This window comes from Anguilla rostrata, chromosome 9, assembly GCF_018555375.3.
Source record: "Anguilla rostrata isolate EN2019 chromosome 9, ASM1855537v3, whole genome shotgun sequence".
Classification (NCBI taxonomy): domain Eukaryota; kingdom Metazoa; phylum Chordata; class Actinopteri; order Anguilliformes; family Anguillidae; genus Anguilla; species Anguilla rostrata.
The window spans coordinates 18,894,307-18,909,529 of record NC_057941.1 but is presented as its reverse complement, the minus strand read 5'-3'; the positions used below and the strand labels follow the sequence as shown (position 1 = coordinate 18,909,529).

Genomic DNA, 15,223 nt, shown 5'->3' with positions numbered 1-15,223 from the left:
CACCTGCGGAGTGCTGTACTCACACAAGGTACCAGTATCACAGAATCACCTGCAGAGTGCTGTACTCATACAAGGTACCAGTATCACAGAATCATCTGCAGGGTGGTGTACTCATACAAGGTACCAGTATCACAGAATCACCTGCAGGGTGGTGTACTCATACAAGGTACCAGTATCACAGAATCACCTGCAGAGTGCTGTACTCATACAAGGTATCAGTATCAGTATCAGTCTCACCTGCAGAGTGCTATACTCATACAAGGTACCAGTAGAGTGGTCTTAATTTATATAAAATGTCACTGTTTCACTTGAGCATTCCCTCCATTCCCCTGCCCTCAGGCCTGCCAGGCAGATGAACTGACCATTGAGGAGCAAGAGGTGCTGGATGTCATTGAGGATGGTGACATGGAAGACTGGGTGAAGGTACGGAGAGAAGCTGTTGGCACATGGGGGGGGGGTGCATAGCGGCAGTTCTGCTGGGCTCACTGAATGGTCTGTTTCTCAGTCTGGGGCTCTGATGACCTTCACTAAGCTGATCCATCATTTGATTGGATGAGGTTCAAGCCTCTCCTTGATCTTTGACAAGCAGAAAGTTCCTCGGGACTTATTTATGAAACGGTGGAGAAAAGAAAATGAAGTATAAATCCCTGCTCTGTGCGGAATGTAATGAAGTTCCTTGTCATTGTGATGTAAAGGGCTTAATATGTCCAGGTCACCCGAGCGCACAATATGAGAGTGTACTCTTTCTACTCATTATCTGTACAGAAAATAAAAAAACTGTAGCTCTGCCAAGAGGAAATATGCATATGCAAGGTCAGGAGCAATCATAAATATCTGATGTTAGGTCATTGTCATATTTATACATTGTATGAAGAGAATATGATCGTTCGATAGGCGCTGTAGCTCTGGATAACAGGCTGCAGCCCCCAGGCGGTGATGTCATCCTCCAGACAGGGATGTCCTCCCCTGGTTTCCTGGTGCTGAGGTTACATTTGTCAGCCAGTTACAGCCGGGCACGCAGAACAATCCGAACACAGGCCTTTGATGTTTCCAATTAGCAGCATCCCATGTGGGAAGTGTGTGAGGATGAATCGGTCTGTCAGCCCTGCCGCTCTTCTGCGGTCTGAGAACAGTCTCTGGCAGCCAAATGACGAGTCGGGAGAGCAAGCGTATCTGTGTTGGATTATAGGCAGGAATCGACATGTCCACCCATAGTGCTGTTCACTGGTTTTCCTATTTGGCAGGAACAAGAGCCTACTAATAAGTTGCCCTGTGGTAGTGTAAGATTGGGAACATTTTTAGAGTGTTATTCACTCCACTGATGTGTTTATAAGGTCACATTCGCAGTGTGTATGCGTATCTGTACACGCATTCATTTGTATGGGCTGGGCCCTTTTCAGGGAAGGAACAAGGCGGGCCAGGTGGGCTACGTCCCGGAGAAGTACTTGCAGTTCCCCACCTCCAGCAGCCTTCTGAACATGCTGCAGACCCTGGCCGCCCTGGACGCTCGATCCCACTCCTCCAGCAACTCCACCGACCCTGAGCTGACCTCAGGCAGCATGAACGGAGATGCAAACTGTGAGTTACGCACATGCTCTCGAACACACGCTCTCACACACACATACACACACATACACACCCTCACACACATACACACACACTCGCATACACAGACCAACTTACACACAGGCCAGCTTACATACCTGCATCTGCAGACACTGCATCTTTTCACACAGCCTGAGCCTTCCTCTTGGGGCATGGGTGAGCATATACTTAACAATGGCCTTCACTGCCCCCTAGCGGACATATAGGAAATGCAGGACACAATGTTATGGATTGTTCATCCGATTCATAGCATTTATATTTCCCCACAGCATGCATTCCATAAGAAGTGCTTTAAATACGAAAAAAATTTTGATGTACTGTGGGTTCTGTTTTCTTTGTCCAAGTTAGGGATTGGTATGATTGTTTTTTTTTTGGTATGTTTGTTTTTTTTTCTCTCCAGAAATTACAGTACCGTAATTTGTGCTTGTCTCTGTGCTTGATGGGGAATCGGCTCTGCTGTGTAGAGTTGAGTTTTGCTGTTCGTGGTACACTCCACCTTTCTCCCATGACTGATCTTAGCCCTGTTCTCTGAACCCTGGCAGTGAGCTTTGTGAAGGCCTTGTACGACTACGAGGGCCAGACGAACGACGAGCTGTCCTTTCCAGAGGGAGCCATCATCCACGTCCTCAACAGAGACAACCACGAGGACGACGGCTTCTGGGAGGGCGAGTTCAACGGCCGCGTGGGCGTCTTCCCTTCCGTGCTGGTGGAGGACCTGGCAGAGTCTGAGAACGGGGACGAGAAGAGTGGTTCTGAAGCAGAGGTACTCGGAAGCATACCTCCACCATGCTATACCTTCCCTGTGCCGTCCGTATGCTAGTACTGCCAAGTCTGATTTATATTAGTGAATTGTTTCATATGAGCTCACTTGTCACAAAGACCCAAATCATGATTCATTCACTTTGTTCATTTTGTGTATGATGAACATAATAATTATTCATTGTTGGCTAAAATACAAATTCAAATGAAGAAGCACTTAAAAACATTTAAACATGAATAAACATGTATTTAATAAGTGGTCCTGCCTCTGAATCATTATATCATCATCTGGTGCTTGACAGATTTTATTACAAAAAAGAAACCTAGTGATGGAAATATTGTCAGCTTTTTGGAAATCATGGACACACTCCAAAAATAAAACCTTTAAAAAAAAAAAAAGAAAAAATGAAAGAATTAAAATAGCCTGTTCTCAAAGATGACCCACAGCCCTGCAATCTTTTATGCCCTCCTTTTGGACCAATATACCCCCTGTAGATAACCATCTCTCTGTTCACTTTAATATTTTTATGTATTTGTATCATTAATCAGGATTACCTTTCTCATGCAGGTCTCCCCCTCTCAGTGTCCTCCATGCCTCCTGCCCCCTCCGCCCCTGAGCACCCAGCCTCCCTGCAGTCCAGACAGGAGCCCCGGGACTCCATGCAGTCCCCACACCGCCCTGCAACGGAGCGCCACCGTGTCTCTCCCTGCCTCGCCTGTCAACGGGGAGAACAGGGGTCCTCCCAGAGCAGGGAAAGGCCCCGCCCTCAGTAAGAGCCCTCCCGTTCTCTCCCCCCTCCTCCAAATACAACTCAACCACCAGTGGTCAGAAAGGCCAAAGACATGAGTTAATCATGAGGACTAATTCTGTAAACTGGTAAACCTCAAAGGAACTTTTGAAGCCCATTTACTTCTGGGTGAAATTATCTAACTGAGCTGTCGAGCTGTCACAAGCTGGCTGATGTTTGCTTCTCTTGGTGTCTTACCCCGGACTCTTGTTTCCCTCACCCAGGCCACAGCAGCAGCTTCTCCCGGCCTCCGAGGTCTATTTCAGACGGAAGTCTCGGGAAACTACGCCCTGTAAGTATGTCTGTATCCGTGCTGCCATGCCCACCCCCAAATGTGTTCCCCGTAAGTCACCATGCCTTTGTTGCCTGCAGACACACGTTCATGAAGTTGAATATTTAACCCAACGTCAAGGTGAAACCACTTCCCCTAGAATATGTTAGCACTGCCTTCCCTGTACTTTTCACCAGCCAACTGGAGTAATGGATCCCAAAATATGAAGTATGCCTGGGTAGAAAATATAAACTGTGTTCTGGGTGTAATCTGTGTTCTTTCTCCAGTAATTTCTGTGCTTGTTGTATTTAACCTAATTCACACATGGTTCTGTCTATTCAAATCCCATCTTCTTCCCTCCCCAGGTGCGTGCGGCTCCCCCTCCCCCGAAGCAGCAGCCACGCAAGCAGGTGGAGAAGACAGAGAAGACAGAGGAGGTGGAGATCACACTGGTGTGAAGCCACTGCCCTGGTTGACTCATTGACTTAACTGGACCTGGCTCCTTTTTCTCATGAGAATCAGCAGGAAAACCACAGGCCCTTCCTCCCTGCTTGCAGGGGTGGAGCTAGAAGAGGGCAGGCAGACTCTGGAGTCACAAGTGTGTTTAGTGCCATAATTGCACAGCTCTCTCCTTAGATGGGCATTTGAATTGTAGAAATTCAGTCTTGAGAAAGAGGAAAGTGTGTCATTGAAATGGAGGGGTTGGGGGGGGGGGGGCTCAGCTACTTGTAGTCATGTCAGTTGAATTTAATAGTACAGTATATTACTGTTGTAGGAATGTTCAAAACTGGTGCAAAAAATTTCATGTTCACTGTCATACAAAATGGGTTCCTCAGCTTGTCTATGGTAGAAGGTGTTGAAATCTGTAGGTAAAGGGGGACTAGTGGAATGTTACAGGCTGCTGTATAAGGAGAGGAGGCTGGTTCCTCATTACTAGGTTTGCATTTTGCACCGTTTTTCTTGTCCCCCCTCCCCCCACCCATAATAAAATAAGGTCTCTATTCTATTGTCTCATAAGGGAAAAGTGGCAATCTGAAAATGATACATATTACACTTTTTTTTAGAACAACGATCTGCATTACTACTAATATTTAAATCCTCAGAAGAAAGGGAAAACTGCTTTTCAGATGGAGCTATATGCTGTGTTCTCACTTTCAGTTCATACCAGTCAATGATTATTTGAGCGTACATTGGAAGTGTATTTTATCTGTTATGTTCTCTGTGTACACCTTGCTGAGGATATGCTCTTTAAGTAGCCAGGTCTGTTGAATATGATATCATATTTAGTGTTACACAAAGTTTTTGAACAGCTTATAGTAGCGTTTCAGGTGCAACATCCACGAAGTTACTTTCACACCAGCGTTCTCATCTTCAACACCAACCAAATGTCCTTTGTTACAGCCTGTACTATCCCAATAATAGAAACCAGTCAGTATACTTATACAAAACAGTCCATGTACAAGATCCAGTCAGGAACTGGCAGAACATTGGTCTGGCTACTGGGACGTTCGCACAGAAATGCGATCTGCTTGAATTGGCTCATTTAATTGAACGCATCCACCTGTACGACGATATTCTTGTCAGCACTTTTTTTTGTTGTTGTACTGTTTTATGACCTCTGCAGTATTGTTCGCTTGTATGACTGATCCCTGTGGATGCTTTGTCACATGATTATGTGGACTTGTATGTATGTCAGTTTTTTAGTCTGAAGAATGCATGTCTGAGGCCTTTCTGTGATTGACCTGGCCAATTGTGGCAGTTTCTGTTTTTGATTTCTACGCCCTTGAAATAATGGCAGACATCTGTTTCTTTGAGAAGGCCAATATTGTTTTGTGTAATATTTTCAGTAATGGTTGCCCAATTTTTGAAAAAAGAAAATAGAAGGTTATTCTAATAATAGGCTAGTTAATTTTCATGGTTGCTGGGATAAAGGGATGAATCTTGAATAAACTTAAGTGACTCCCACTCACCGTATCTTGCAGTAATGTTGTGTTTATTTGTGCTGACTTTTCTATCAAAAGACCTTCATCAAAGCATGATATGAAGGTTTTCTGACCGAAACGTCAGCACAAATAATCACTGGAGTACAGCAAGCTAAGGTGTGCAGGAGTCATTTACATTTATTTAAAAAGAAAAGGGAATTTTAAAAACGATGTAGTTTTTGAATAAATGGTGATTAATTTGGATTAAATAAAACAATGGTTTTGAAGTTAGTTCTTTAAAGTGGAGGAAACATGGATATCTGTATCCTCTCCATCTCGCTGACCCCTTGCAAATTTTATCAAACGTTTTTAAGTTTATGGTTTACAGTGTCTGTCATTTCAAATATTGTCACAAGAAGTTAAAAGATTATTCTTTTTAAAAATAAAAAAAGTTGCATGCCTGTATTTTAATTGTTTTTATTATTATTATTATTATTATTATTATTTGAATATGATTCAGAGCTGCTAGAAGACCCATTATAACAGCCAGCCTTCAAAGTTTCACATCACTGTTTTACCATGTCAGAGAACAGTGGTTCAGAATCAATTCTGTGTTCTTTCACATCACTGTATTGCCACATGTCCGAGAACAGTGGTTCTGAATGTGTTCTGTATTGTCTTGGCTGTTGAGTTTGTACTTAATATGTACAAATATTAAATAAAAAAAACATCTCAATTGTGTTCATTAGTTTTATTTTATTTTAAAATCTGACTTTGTTTTGTTTAATGCACATGCATTTATCACTGAACTGTTCATTAGAAAGTTTGTTTTAATCCCCATTGAGAAAGGGGACCTTTTCTGAAATTTTATTAGTGTGGTAGGTCACAGTGGAATCTAGAAGTATTTTTTCCAGTTTAGAGAAATGCTGATTATTGCATTGTTATGGTTTGTTTGATGCCTTCCTGCTGACTGACATCTCAATTGATAAATAAAAAAGTTATAGTTGGAATTATAAACAATTCCAAATTAAATAATGTTTAAATTGAAGTTCAGGTACTTAATTCACGTGTAAAAACAATTGTGCTCACCTTCCGAGCCTCCCGTAGGTGGAGGTGAATTGCCGTTTCCTCAGCATAGCTGAAAAATCAGTTTCCGTTTAAAAATGAAGTGAAATATACGGAGTCGCCATGACGCCACTCAAAGACTAGTTAAGGTGAATAAATAGTCATTAAAAAAACATTTAACTTGCCTCTTGTTAATTAGCACCACCTAATTGTGCTGTCAAAAGCAGGTTTTACTCCATCTGAACGTGATACATTAGACATTTCATTATGAAAGCCGATAAATGTGAAAATGTATGTGACGTTGTATAATTTGGAATTGCACTTTGCAAACGAGTGAAAAGCTTGTAGTCCTGCAGAAATGGATAGCATTTTGATTACCAATAGCTTATGCCTTGGAACTCTGCATCTACGGTTTTCTGCTACAGTGTGTTGACAAAATTGAGGGGGTAGTGTAAAACTAAACTAAACCACTCCTTGCAACCGCTGTTGCTCACGGAGGCTTTTTAGTAAAATTGCACAGATTTGTCTGTAGGGGTCACTCTTACCATTTTAAAGAAAACAACGTCAGCAAACAAACGTATTTGCATGATTTCAACTTCCTGCGGATCTAGTCAATGGTCCTTTCGTTTCAGCTGCACGAATCAAAATGGCTGCGCAGATATCAAAGAAGAGGAAGGTAGACCGTAATAATTTACTTGTAACTAATATGGGGACGGTAGATACGGTTCAATTCCCTTCGGACATTTTCAGAGACAATCAGTGATGTCTGTTAAAGTGTTTGTGCGTTTCTTCGTAGATACTCAGTGAGAGGATTGATATAGATTTGGATAGAAAACCCTATCGCAGTAGACATGGACAGGGAATTTTCAGAAAGCTTGTACGGTAGCGGTCAGATTTTACGCCCGCAGCAGGGTGTTCCTACAGGTAGTGATTCTTGTATACCTTAGGGCGGTTGTTCTTTATTTATGTTTAGTTGAAGTGCGTAGGTTGTCAGTGCCCATTGCTAACAATCTAGCTGTGATTGCTACCTAGGGAAGATAGTAGCTGGCTGGGTACCATCACCGGGTCGCAAAATTTATTCGCTATCGTTGCCTAATTTAAAGTGCATGGTAATATCTGCAGTGTGATTGTGCTAAGTGCTGGATTCTTTCACACTCTTTTGATGACAGCGGCTATCTGAGACGCTGTCATCAATGTTTTGTAGTATAATTATGTTTTGGAGTATAATTTTTAAAATACTTTTAGGACGTATCAGTGGTTAGTTTTTCGAGCAGTGAATCATACTGGCCTATTTTCTTGCAGTTCGTTTCTGACGGCATCTTCAAAGCTGAGTTAAACGAGTTTTTGACTCGTGAGCTTGCGGAGGATGGCTACTCTGGTGTGGAGGTTAGAGTCACCCCGACTAGAACGGAAATCATCATCCTGGCCACCAGGTGAGATGGCAACGGTACATATCCTATCTGTTGTTCTATGCAAAACAAAAAGTCTGAGTTTACACTCCACATAATGAACTTAAATGGATTTCAGTACTGAACATTGAAACACATGGCAGTGGAAAATCCCTTTATTTACACTTAGTAAGGCAGGAAATCTAATATTGCAATGGGAAGAGTCTGGTAACCTTCCTCTCTGTGACTCATCATTTTTGAGTCTCTGGGCATTATAGGTCAGCAACAGTGGTGGTTAGGATCCCTGGTGGTTAGGCTTCATTGCTTATGAGTTGTCAGAGAAATGTTTAGTTGTATACATTAAAGGCAAATGAAAATATTTAAAAGCGTATGCCAAGGGTTTGGTTTGAAACCACATTGTCTGTCATACATGTTATGAAAGTGCTTCTCATATCACATGCATAGTGGACACTGGAAGTATAAAGGCTGTGGTTTTATTAAGGACTGAAGTCAGCGATAGCCCTGCAGCAAATTACAAGCCTAGATAAAAGCTAAAAGTCATTGCATTGACAGCAGTAATATTTCTCCTGAACTGTTGAACTGGAGGACAACTTATTAGGACATAACAGATGAGAAGAGTGTTGACTCCTGATATTGAAACAGTGCTTGGAATATTCTGATTTATCAATGGTGCTGAACCAAGTGGTGGCTCTGCTGCACTCGTGTGATTGTTCATCTCCAGGACGCAGAATGTCCTGGGCGAGAAGGGGCGTCGCATTCGTGAGCTGACGGCCGTTGTCCAAAAGAGGTTTGGGTTCCTTGAGGGCAGCGTTGAGGTGAGTGCAGAGGAAAACATTGTGTGAGTGTAGATCTTGTATTAGTGTAACTGCTGCTTACCTTGTGTGTCAATGCTTTAGTCATTTATAACTGCAGTGAACAACTCTGCAGTGTCCTGGTGGGTCATATCTGAGACTGGACTGTTTTGGGGTTTTAATAGAATAGAATATTAAGAATTCATATTTTCTATAATTATTTTAAGTGCTACTTTTTAAAATGACTTAATGTTCAATGGTTGTAGCTGCTAGTACTCAGAGTGGTATTCTGCAGTGCTTTCAACCTATCTGGTCTACTTCCGGCCGCAGTCCCGGAGTAAATGGGAACATTTCTTTCATAGTATGCGAGTATAATTAGAAAAACTACAGCTGAAGTATCGCGTTTGTTGAATTGTCATGGCAGAGAACAAGGGGAGTAGGAAGAACAGATGAATGGGATAGCAGAAGTTATACCGTAGAATAAAAAAAGAAAGATTTTCATAGTGGTGGATAAATGGTTTTCAGATTTATGTTTAATTCATGCACTCTTTTATGATTAATTTCTGTCTCGGCCTCCACAGTCCATTGTGTCCAGAATGAATCATTGAGTGCCAAGTGAGCTAAATTAAGCACTCGTTGGGACTTTAACCTTGTACTGTACTGAAATTTATGGCGATTTTTCTTCCTCTCTTCCGTATCCAGCTGTATGCTGAAAAGGTGGCCACCAGGGGGCTGTGTGCCATTGCGCAGGCTGAGTCTTTGCGCTACAAACTGCTGGGAGGCCTGGCTGTGCGTAGGTGAGTCTCTCTCCCATTCACCATAGAGTACCAGACACAACCGGTGTCATGCCCTGAGGTGTTGAACTAAACATCTGAGCGTAGTCTACCGATGCAGGTGACCCCAGGGTATGAGGGGGAAAGCTCTTATCTGCAAACCTAAGAAACATTAGTACTACAAACTTCCTAGAAAGCTCATTGAGCTGCAATTGTATGAAAATGTGCTGTGTAAATATACTTGACTATAAACCTGCACTTTCTCCCAGAGCCATGTCTGTCTGCGGTGACTTTGTAGACCTTAATAAGAAGAATATGAAAGGATGGGAACAGGCCATACTGCCCCATCTAGGCACCCCGTTACATTTAAGGGATGAAATGCAGAGCATGTAGAGTTGAGCGCCTCTCTTTCGGGTGTTGTTTCAGGGCGTGTTACGGAGTCCTCCGCTTCATCATGGAGAGCGGGGCCAAAGGCTGCGAAGTGGTGGTTTCCGGGAAGCTCAGGGGCCAGAGGGCCAAGTCCATGAAGTTTGTTGATGGCCTGATGATCCACAGCGGAGACCCTGTCAACTATTACGTGGACACTGCCGTCCGGCACGTCCTGCTCAGACAGGGTGAGGTTATTTCCCTCCGTGAAACGTGTAGTAACTTGCTTGCTCTTACCAGTATTGAGCCCCTGTTCTTTAATTCCACAGTTATACATGGATTTTTCTGTTTTCACTATATATTTTTAACATCTGTTTACTATGCTTATCCAGATATTGCGTACTCACAAATCGGTTTGTAAAGTTTACATAACATTTTAAAAGGGAAGACATACAATGTGTCCCTCCCCCCTTTTTTCCTCCCAATTACACTGACCTTTTAAGTTAACCGCACCAGAGCATGTTTTCATAGTATCATATGTTCCCTGGAGACACTGGGTCAGCCCAGCAGTTGTCAATGCTGCCTTTGCATTGATTTGAAACATGAAGCTTGGATCCAGCTCTGAGTTCAGCCCTCTAACCAACCCACCATGTGTGCTTTGCTTTATAGGTGTCATACATTGGTTGTTCAGACTACTTCAAGTCTCTGAAATGAATGTACCCATTGCTGATGAAGAGACTTTAATTTTCACTGCGGTGCATTTTCAGATTGTGGCCGTGAGGCGCATAGCAGTTAAACGTACTTTGTTAAGCCCCAACTGCCCACAATCTAAAAGAGGAGTGCCATGCCTTATGACAGGGGTCTGCATGCAGTTCTAGTCCTAGAGAGCTGCTGCAGTTTTTTGTTGTTATGCGGCACTTAATTGATGGCACAGTTAACTTGCCTGGTCTGAATTATTGAATCGCCATTGGTTGCTTAATTTAAGGTGAAAACAGCTGCAGACCCCTGCCTTAAGACTAAGTGCACGTAACACTGTTCAGACATAGTGGTATAGTGTGGCTCTCTTCCACAAGGTTTTTATGAAGAGTAGGAGTAGGACACATCCTGCTCATTAAGGAGTCTTTGCTCAGGGCCACATGCTGTTTCTCTGTGTTCAGCCCCCAGAACACCATGTGTAGTTGACTTGATGTCCTGAGGCTTTTGTCTGAGGAGTAGTTAGCTGTGTGATAATGTGTGTTGAAGGAAAAGGATGCATCATTTTGCCATCTAGTTCCATTTACTTCCTGTGACCTGTTTGCAGCTGTTCTGAAGGCCTGCAGGGATGCGCTTTTGAGAACCAGTACATTTTTCTTTCTTCAGGTGTGCTTGGGATTAAGGTGAAAATCATGCTTCCCTGGGACCCCAGCGGTAAGATCGGCCCCAAGAAGCCCCTCCCCGACCATGTGAGCATCGTGGAGCCCAAGGACGAGGTCCTCCCCACCACCCCCGTGTCTGAGCAGAAAGGGGCCAAGCCAGAGGCCCCCGTCATGCCCCAGGGGCCACCCGTTGCCACCGCATAAGGGTGAGGAGGATTGGGAAGCCTGGGACCCACACCTCATACGTTTGGGCCATGAATGCAGGACTGAGTAGCAGCCTGACAAAACTGATATTTGGTCACTTTTGGGGAAGTTTTCCCATCAGGGATTATTCAGTGACTCATTGATTATTCAGTTGTTCATGAACAATGTATTTGTAAGTCAAAAAACTGCTGCTCTTCTTGTTTTTGCCTTGTGCCTTTGAGGAACAATATAAAAGGCCAAAAGGCATAGATGAACCCAGTTGATTAGCAGGGTGAGTGTGGAACCCCTAAACTCACCAGCACTTGTTATAAATCATGTCTGTTTGGACGTTTGGACGAGGGCTCATTTTTCAGTCCCCTGCTGCCCATCACTGTGGCTCTTGGGGAAAAAGGGAATTGGTTGGGCATTTAAGTGATTTCCAAAGATCTGTAAAGCTAGGCCAATTAGGTTACCTTGTGTGATTTAACTGTGGGTGTGCTGTCAAAAGCCCTGATTCACTTTGAACTTTGTCTTGCTGAATTTATATTTGAACCTTTGGCACACCAAAATATAGGCATGGCACAGCATTATTGCATGCAGTCAGTTTGTAATTTGTTTTTCAGCTTGCTTCAGTTCGAGTTTCTCTTACGTCTGATGCTAACAATCTCGAGCAATGCACTATTGCTCTCATCTCGATTTTTTTCTTAGAAAAAAGTATCATCCTGGCCACCAGGTGAAAAGTATGCACGTATGCCATATGTATTTGGGTGTGTTACACAGCAACACGTGAAGTATAAAGCTGATTAGATTTGATCTCAGAATGTACTTGTCCTCATACATTTTTGTCTTGCAGGTTTTCCTTAGAGATGAACATGGACACCCCTGGCAGTTTTCTGTAAAAATAAATGCATAAATATTTAACGAAGCACGTCTGTAAATTATTTTTTTAAAGTATGACCCTATTTTCTCCAGATTTGAAATACCCAATTATATTTGATCATTAAATTTGTGACCCTCTCAATTTGGGAGTATGCAGATGGGCTCGTTCTCATCTCACCAGAGCTGTCACTACTGCACTGGTTCTGATAGTTCTCATTCTGCCTTTCAATCAATAGTGGATTGACACTTGGAAAATCTAAGATTGCAATGCAGTGGCTGAAATTTAGTCAAGCTGGAGGTGGACTGCAGTTAGAGCATATGCTATTAGTTTTATATAATATAGGCATTGCTGGTAATCCCATGTTACAGAAAAACAGGTTTTAAAAAAATATCTGACGTATGAAATAATTTCTTCTGTTGCCTGGCGCTGAAGAGTTTAGTTGACCAGTGGGGGAACGTAACTGTAATCCAGGCAGTGGTCTCAAATGAAATGACAGGTAGGGCCATGGAGGTCCAGGATTAATACTCATTCTACACATGGTCATTGTGGGCCAATACCCATACCCCTGGGTGTAAATGTGTATGTGTTCCTGTATCAGTGGAATACTGTTAATATTCATACATTAGCACTGAACTGTTGATTACATGCTGCACAGTGTATACATGATGTAGGTTTACCTCACTTCCTAAACCCTCACTTTCCACTGTAGTGAGTCCTCTGTAATGTGAAAAAGCATGACTGCTCAGTGAAGTGTCTTCTGAAATAAGGGAATAACATAACTTATTGATGGAAAACTGAATCTGACTTGCTTTCAAAGTGGAACTTTGAAATGTACTTGGGTGTGGTATGAACAACTGATGCTATGACCTAGGACATGTCTAATCATAGTCATTCTGAACTGCCCTTATTTTTCAGTTTCACATTAGGTTTATACTAAAGACTCCAACTTGGCACCGGCATAATGTCAGTTTGCCTTGATGTCTAAACTAATGTTTTTACAACATTTTACTGATTTGGAAAAACAAATATAACTCTACAGTAGTTGTGTTGACAGAATGTGTTTATGTGGTGGCCTGTGGTATACTCCATTGTGGTACTTTTTAAAACTGAAAAATTCCAAATGATTTTGTGGGAGCAAAATCATTGGGGAGAAAGTTTTTGAATGTAGCATCGGGTTAACTGACAGTGGGCCTCATTTATCAATATTTTTGTAAAACTGAACAACGTCAGATTTATCAAACTCGCGTAAACATTTTTTTTATATGCACATGTGTGTGTTGATAAATTTAAAGACATGACCGTGAAAAGACAAAAGAAAAACATTTTCTCTCGGAAGCGGAAATTGAAGTGCTGCTAACGAAAGTACTAGCCAAAAAAATATTTTTTTCAGCAGTGGAGCGTCAAATGATTTATGATCAAATTTATACGGTTCACATGAGGCACATTGAATGGATTTCACTTTTACGAGAGTGGCCAGCCAAACCTCCTGTGTGTATTTTTTCCACTTTATTCTGATGGGTAGCAGAGAGGGTGGCGGACAGAGATAGCGTCACAGTAAAAAAGAGTGCCATGACAGGGACTCAAACTCTCCAGCGCAGAGGGATTTGTATACAGTGCCCTGAAAAAGTATTTCCTCCTTTCCTGATTTCCCTTATTATTGCATTTGTCACACTGAATGGTTTCAGATCTTTAGACAAAATTTAATATTAGACAATTAGACAATGGGAAATGGTAGTGTCTCCTGAAACAAATACAGCTTTTCACAGTTAAGAAATTATACCAACATTCTGCCTCAGGACCTGGACGACTTTCCATTATAAAAGGAACCATGAATTCTCTGTACCAGAAAACTTTTAAGAAGAATGTCCAATCTGTCCATGGGCTGAAGCTGAAGCTTAACTGGACTGTTCAGCAAGACAATGATCGCAGAGACACAAAAGCAAGTCCACAGCTGAATGGCTGAAAATAAACTAAATTAAAGTTTTGGAGTAGCCTAGTCAAGGTCCTGACTTGAACCCAATAGAGATGCTGAGGCAGAACCTGAAATGAGCAGTGCATGTACGCAGAACAAACTGCACTACAAAGATGAGTGGGCTAATGTTGTGAAGGACAGATATCAAATTATAGGAAAAATTTGGTCTGCTAAAGATGGTGTAACCAGTTATTAAGTTTAAGGGGGAATTACTTTTTTCCACATGGGTTATATAGGGGAGTTGTTTTTCATTGAACAACTTAAATTTTTTTTTTAAATGTCTTTGTTTACTCAGGTTCCCTTTGTCTAATATTAAATTTTGTTTCAAGATCTGAAAAAATATGCAATAATAGAGGAAATCAGGATGGGGACAAATACTTTTTCACAGCACTGTATATGCCCCATGGTATTCCCTGGGATGCACTTTTTACTGTTGAAAAAGAGCATTCACTCTGTGATATATACAGTGTATGCCTATACCTGTGTCCTCCCTGTTTTCTTTTGATTGCAGTATTTAAATTACTGTATTAGTTGTGACCACATGTCATGTGATAATTGACTCATTGTTCAAAAGTTAAATCTGGAGTGTTATCAAAAAATCCTTTTTATTTTGAATGACTGTAATCCATTATCAACCATTCTTTATAATGTTAAACACAGTTAATATTTTTCGAAATGCTAAAATCAATGGCTTCTATCATATATTGTATGAAATATCTACTATTTAAATTTAAATAAGAAAAAAGAAAAAGTACTCTGTGTTTCGGAATAAATAGTTGAAATTATCATATCTCATCTCCTGACTTAATTCAGCCCTCTATATTTGGAATTTTGTCTTCAAATGCACTTAATGGATGTACATGTTTTTGTTTTCTTGTGAAAATACACAGTACACATTAATATGATCTAGTCATTGCAGCTATACTTTCCTATGTAACGTAATTCTAAACATTTCCAATGCCATCGAACACCTCGTTAAAAATGTGGCACCGGGAATTTAAGACTAATGCACCATTGGCAAGCCAAACCTGAACCCATGCTTCATTTTCCAAAACTTTGTGCGTAGAGACATCACAACAGATAA

General features: G+C 41.7%; 2 protein-coding genes across 2 annotated transcripts in view; both read left to right on the top strand.

Moving 5' to 3' along the window:
* si:ch211-176g13.8 (F-BAR and double SH3 domains protein 2) overlaps positions 1–6,081 on the top strand; it is a 28,376-nt gene extending 22,295 nt beyond the window's left edge. Inside the window, exons 15-20 of the mRNA XM_064350908.1 lie at positions 340–423; positions 1,401–1,578; positions 2,148–2,368; positions 2,933–3,134; positions 3,377–3,444; positions 3,789–6,081. Of these exons, the coding sequence (XP_064206978.1) occupies positions 340–423; positions 1,401–1,578; positions 2,148–2,368; positions 2,933–3,134; positions 3,377–3,444; positions 3,789–3,881 (846 nt within the window). The 3' untranslated portion in view covers positions 3,882–6,081. The remainder of the gene's footprint in view (positions 1–339; positions 424–1,400; positions 1,579–2,147; positions 2,369–2,932; positions 3,135–3,376; positions 3,445–3,788) is intronic.
* An 847-nt stretch (positions 6,082–6,928) lies between these two features.
* LOC135263176 (small ribosomal subunit protein uS3) lies at positions 6,929–12,212 on the top strand. Its single transcript, XM_064350869.1, has 7 exons — positions 6,929–7,086; positions 7,713–7,843; positions 8,541–8,634; positions 9,313–9,407; positions 9,810–9,997; positions 11,109–11,310; positions 12,141–12,212. Exons 1-6 carry the CDS (start codon positions 7,057–7,059, stop codon positions 11,306–11,308), a joined length of 738 nt encoding a protein of 245 aa, XP_064206939.1. The 5' UTR covers positions 6,929–7,056; the 3' UTR covers positions 11,309–11,310; positions 12,141–12,212.
* The last annotated feature ends 3,011 nt before the right edge of the window (positions 12,213–15,223 follow it).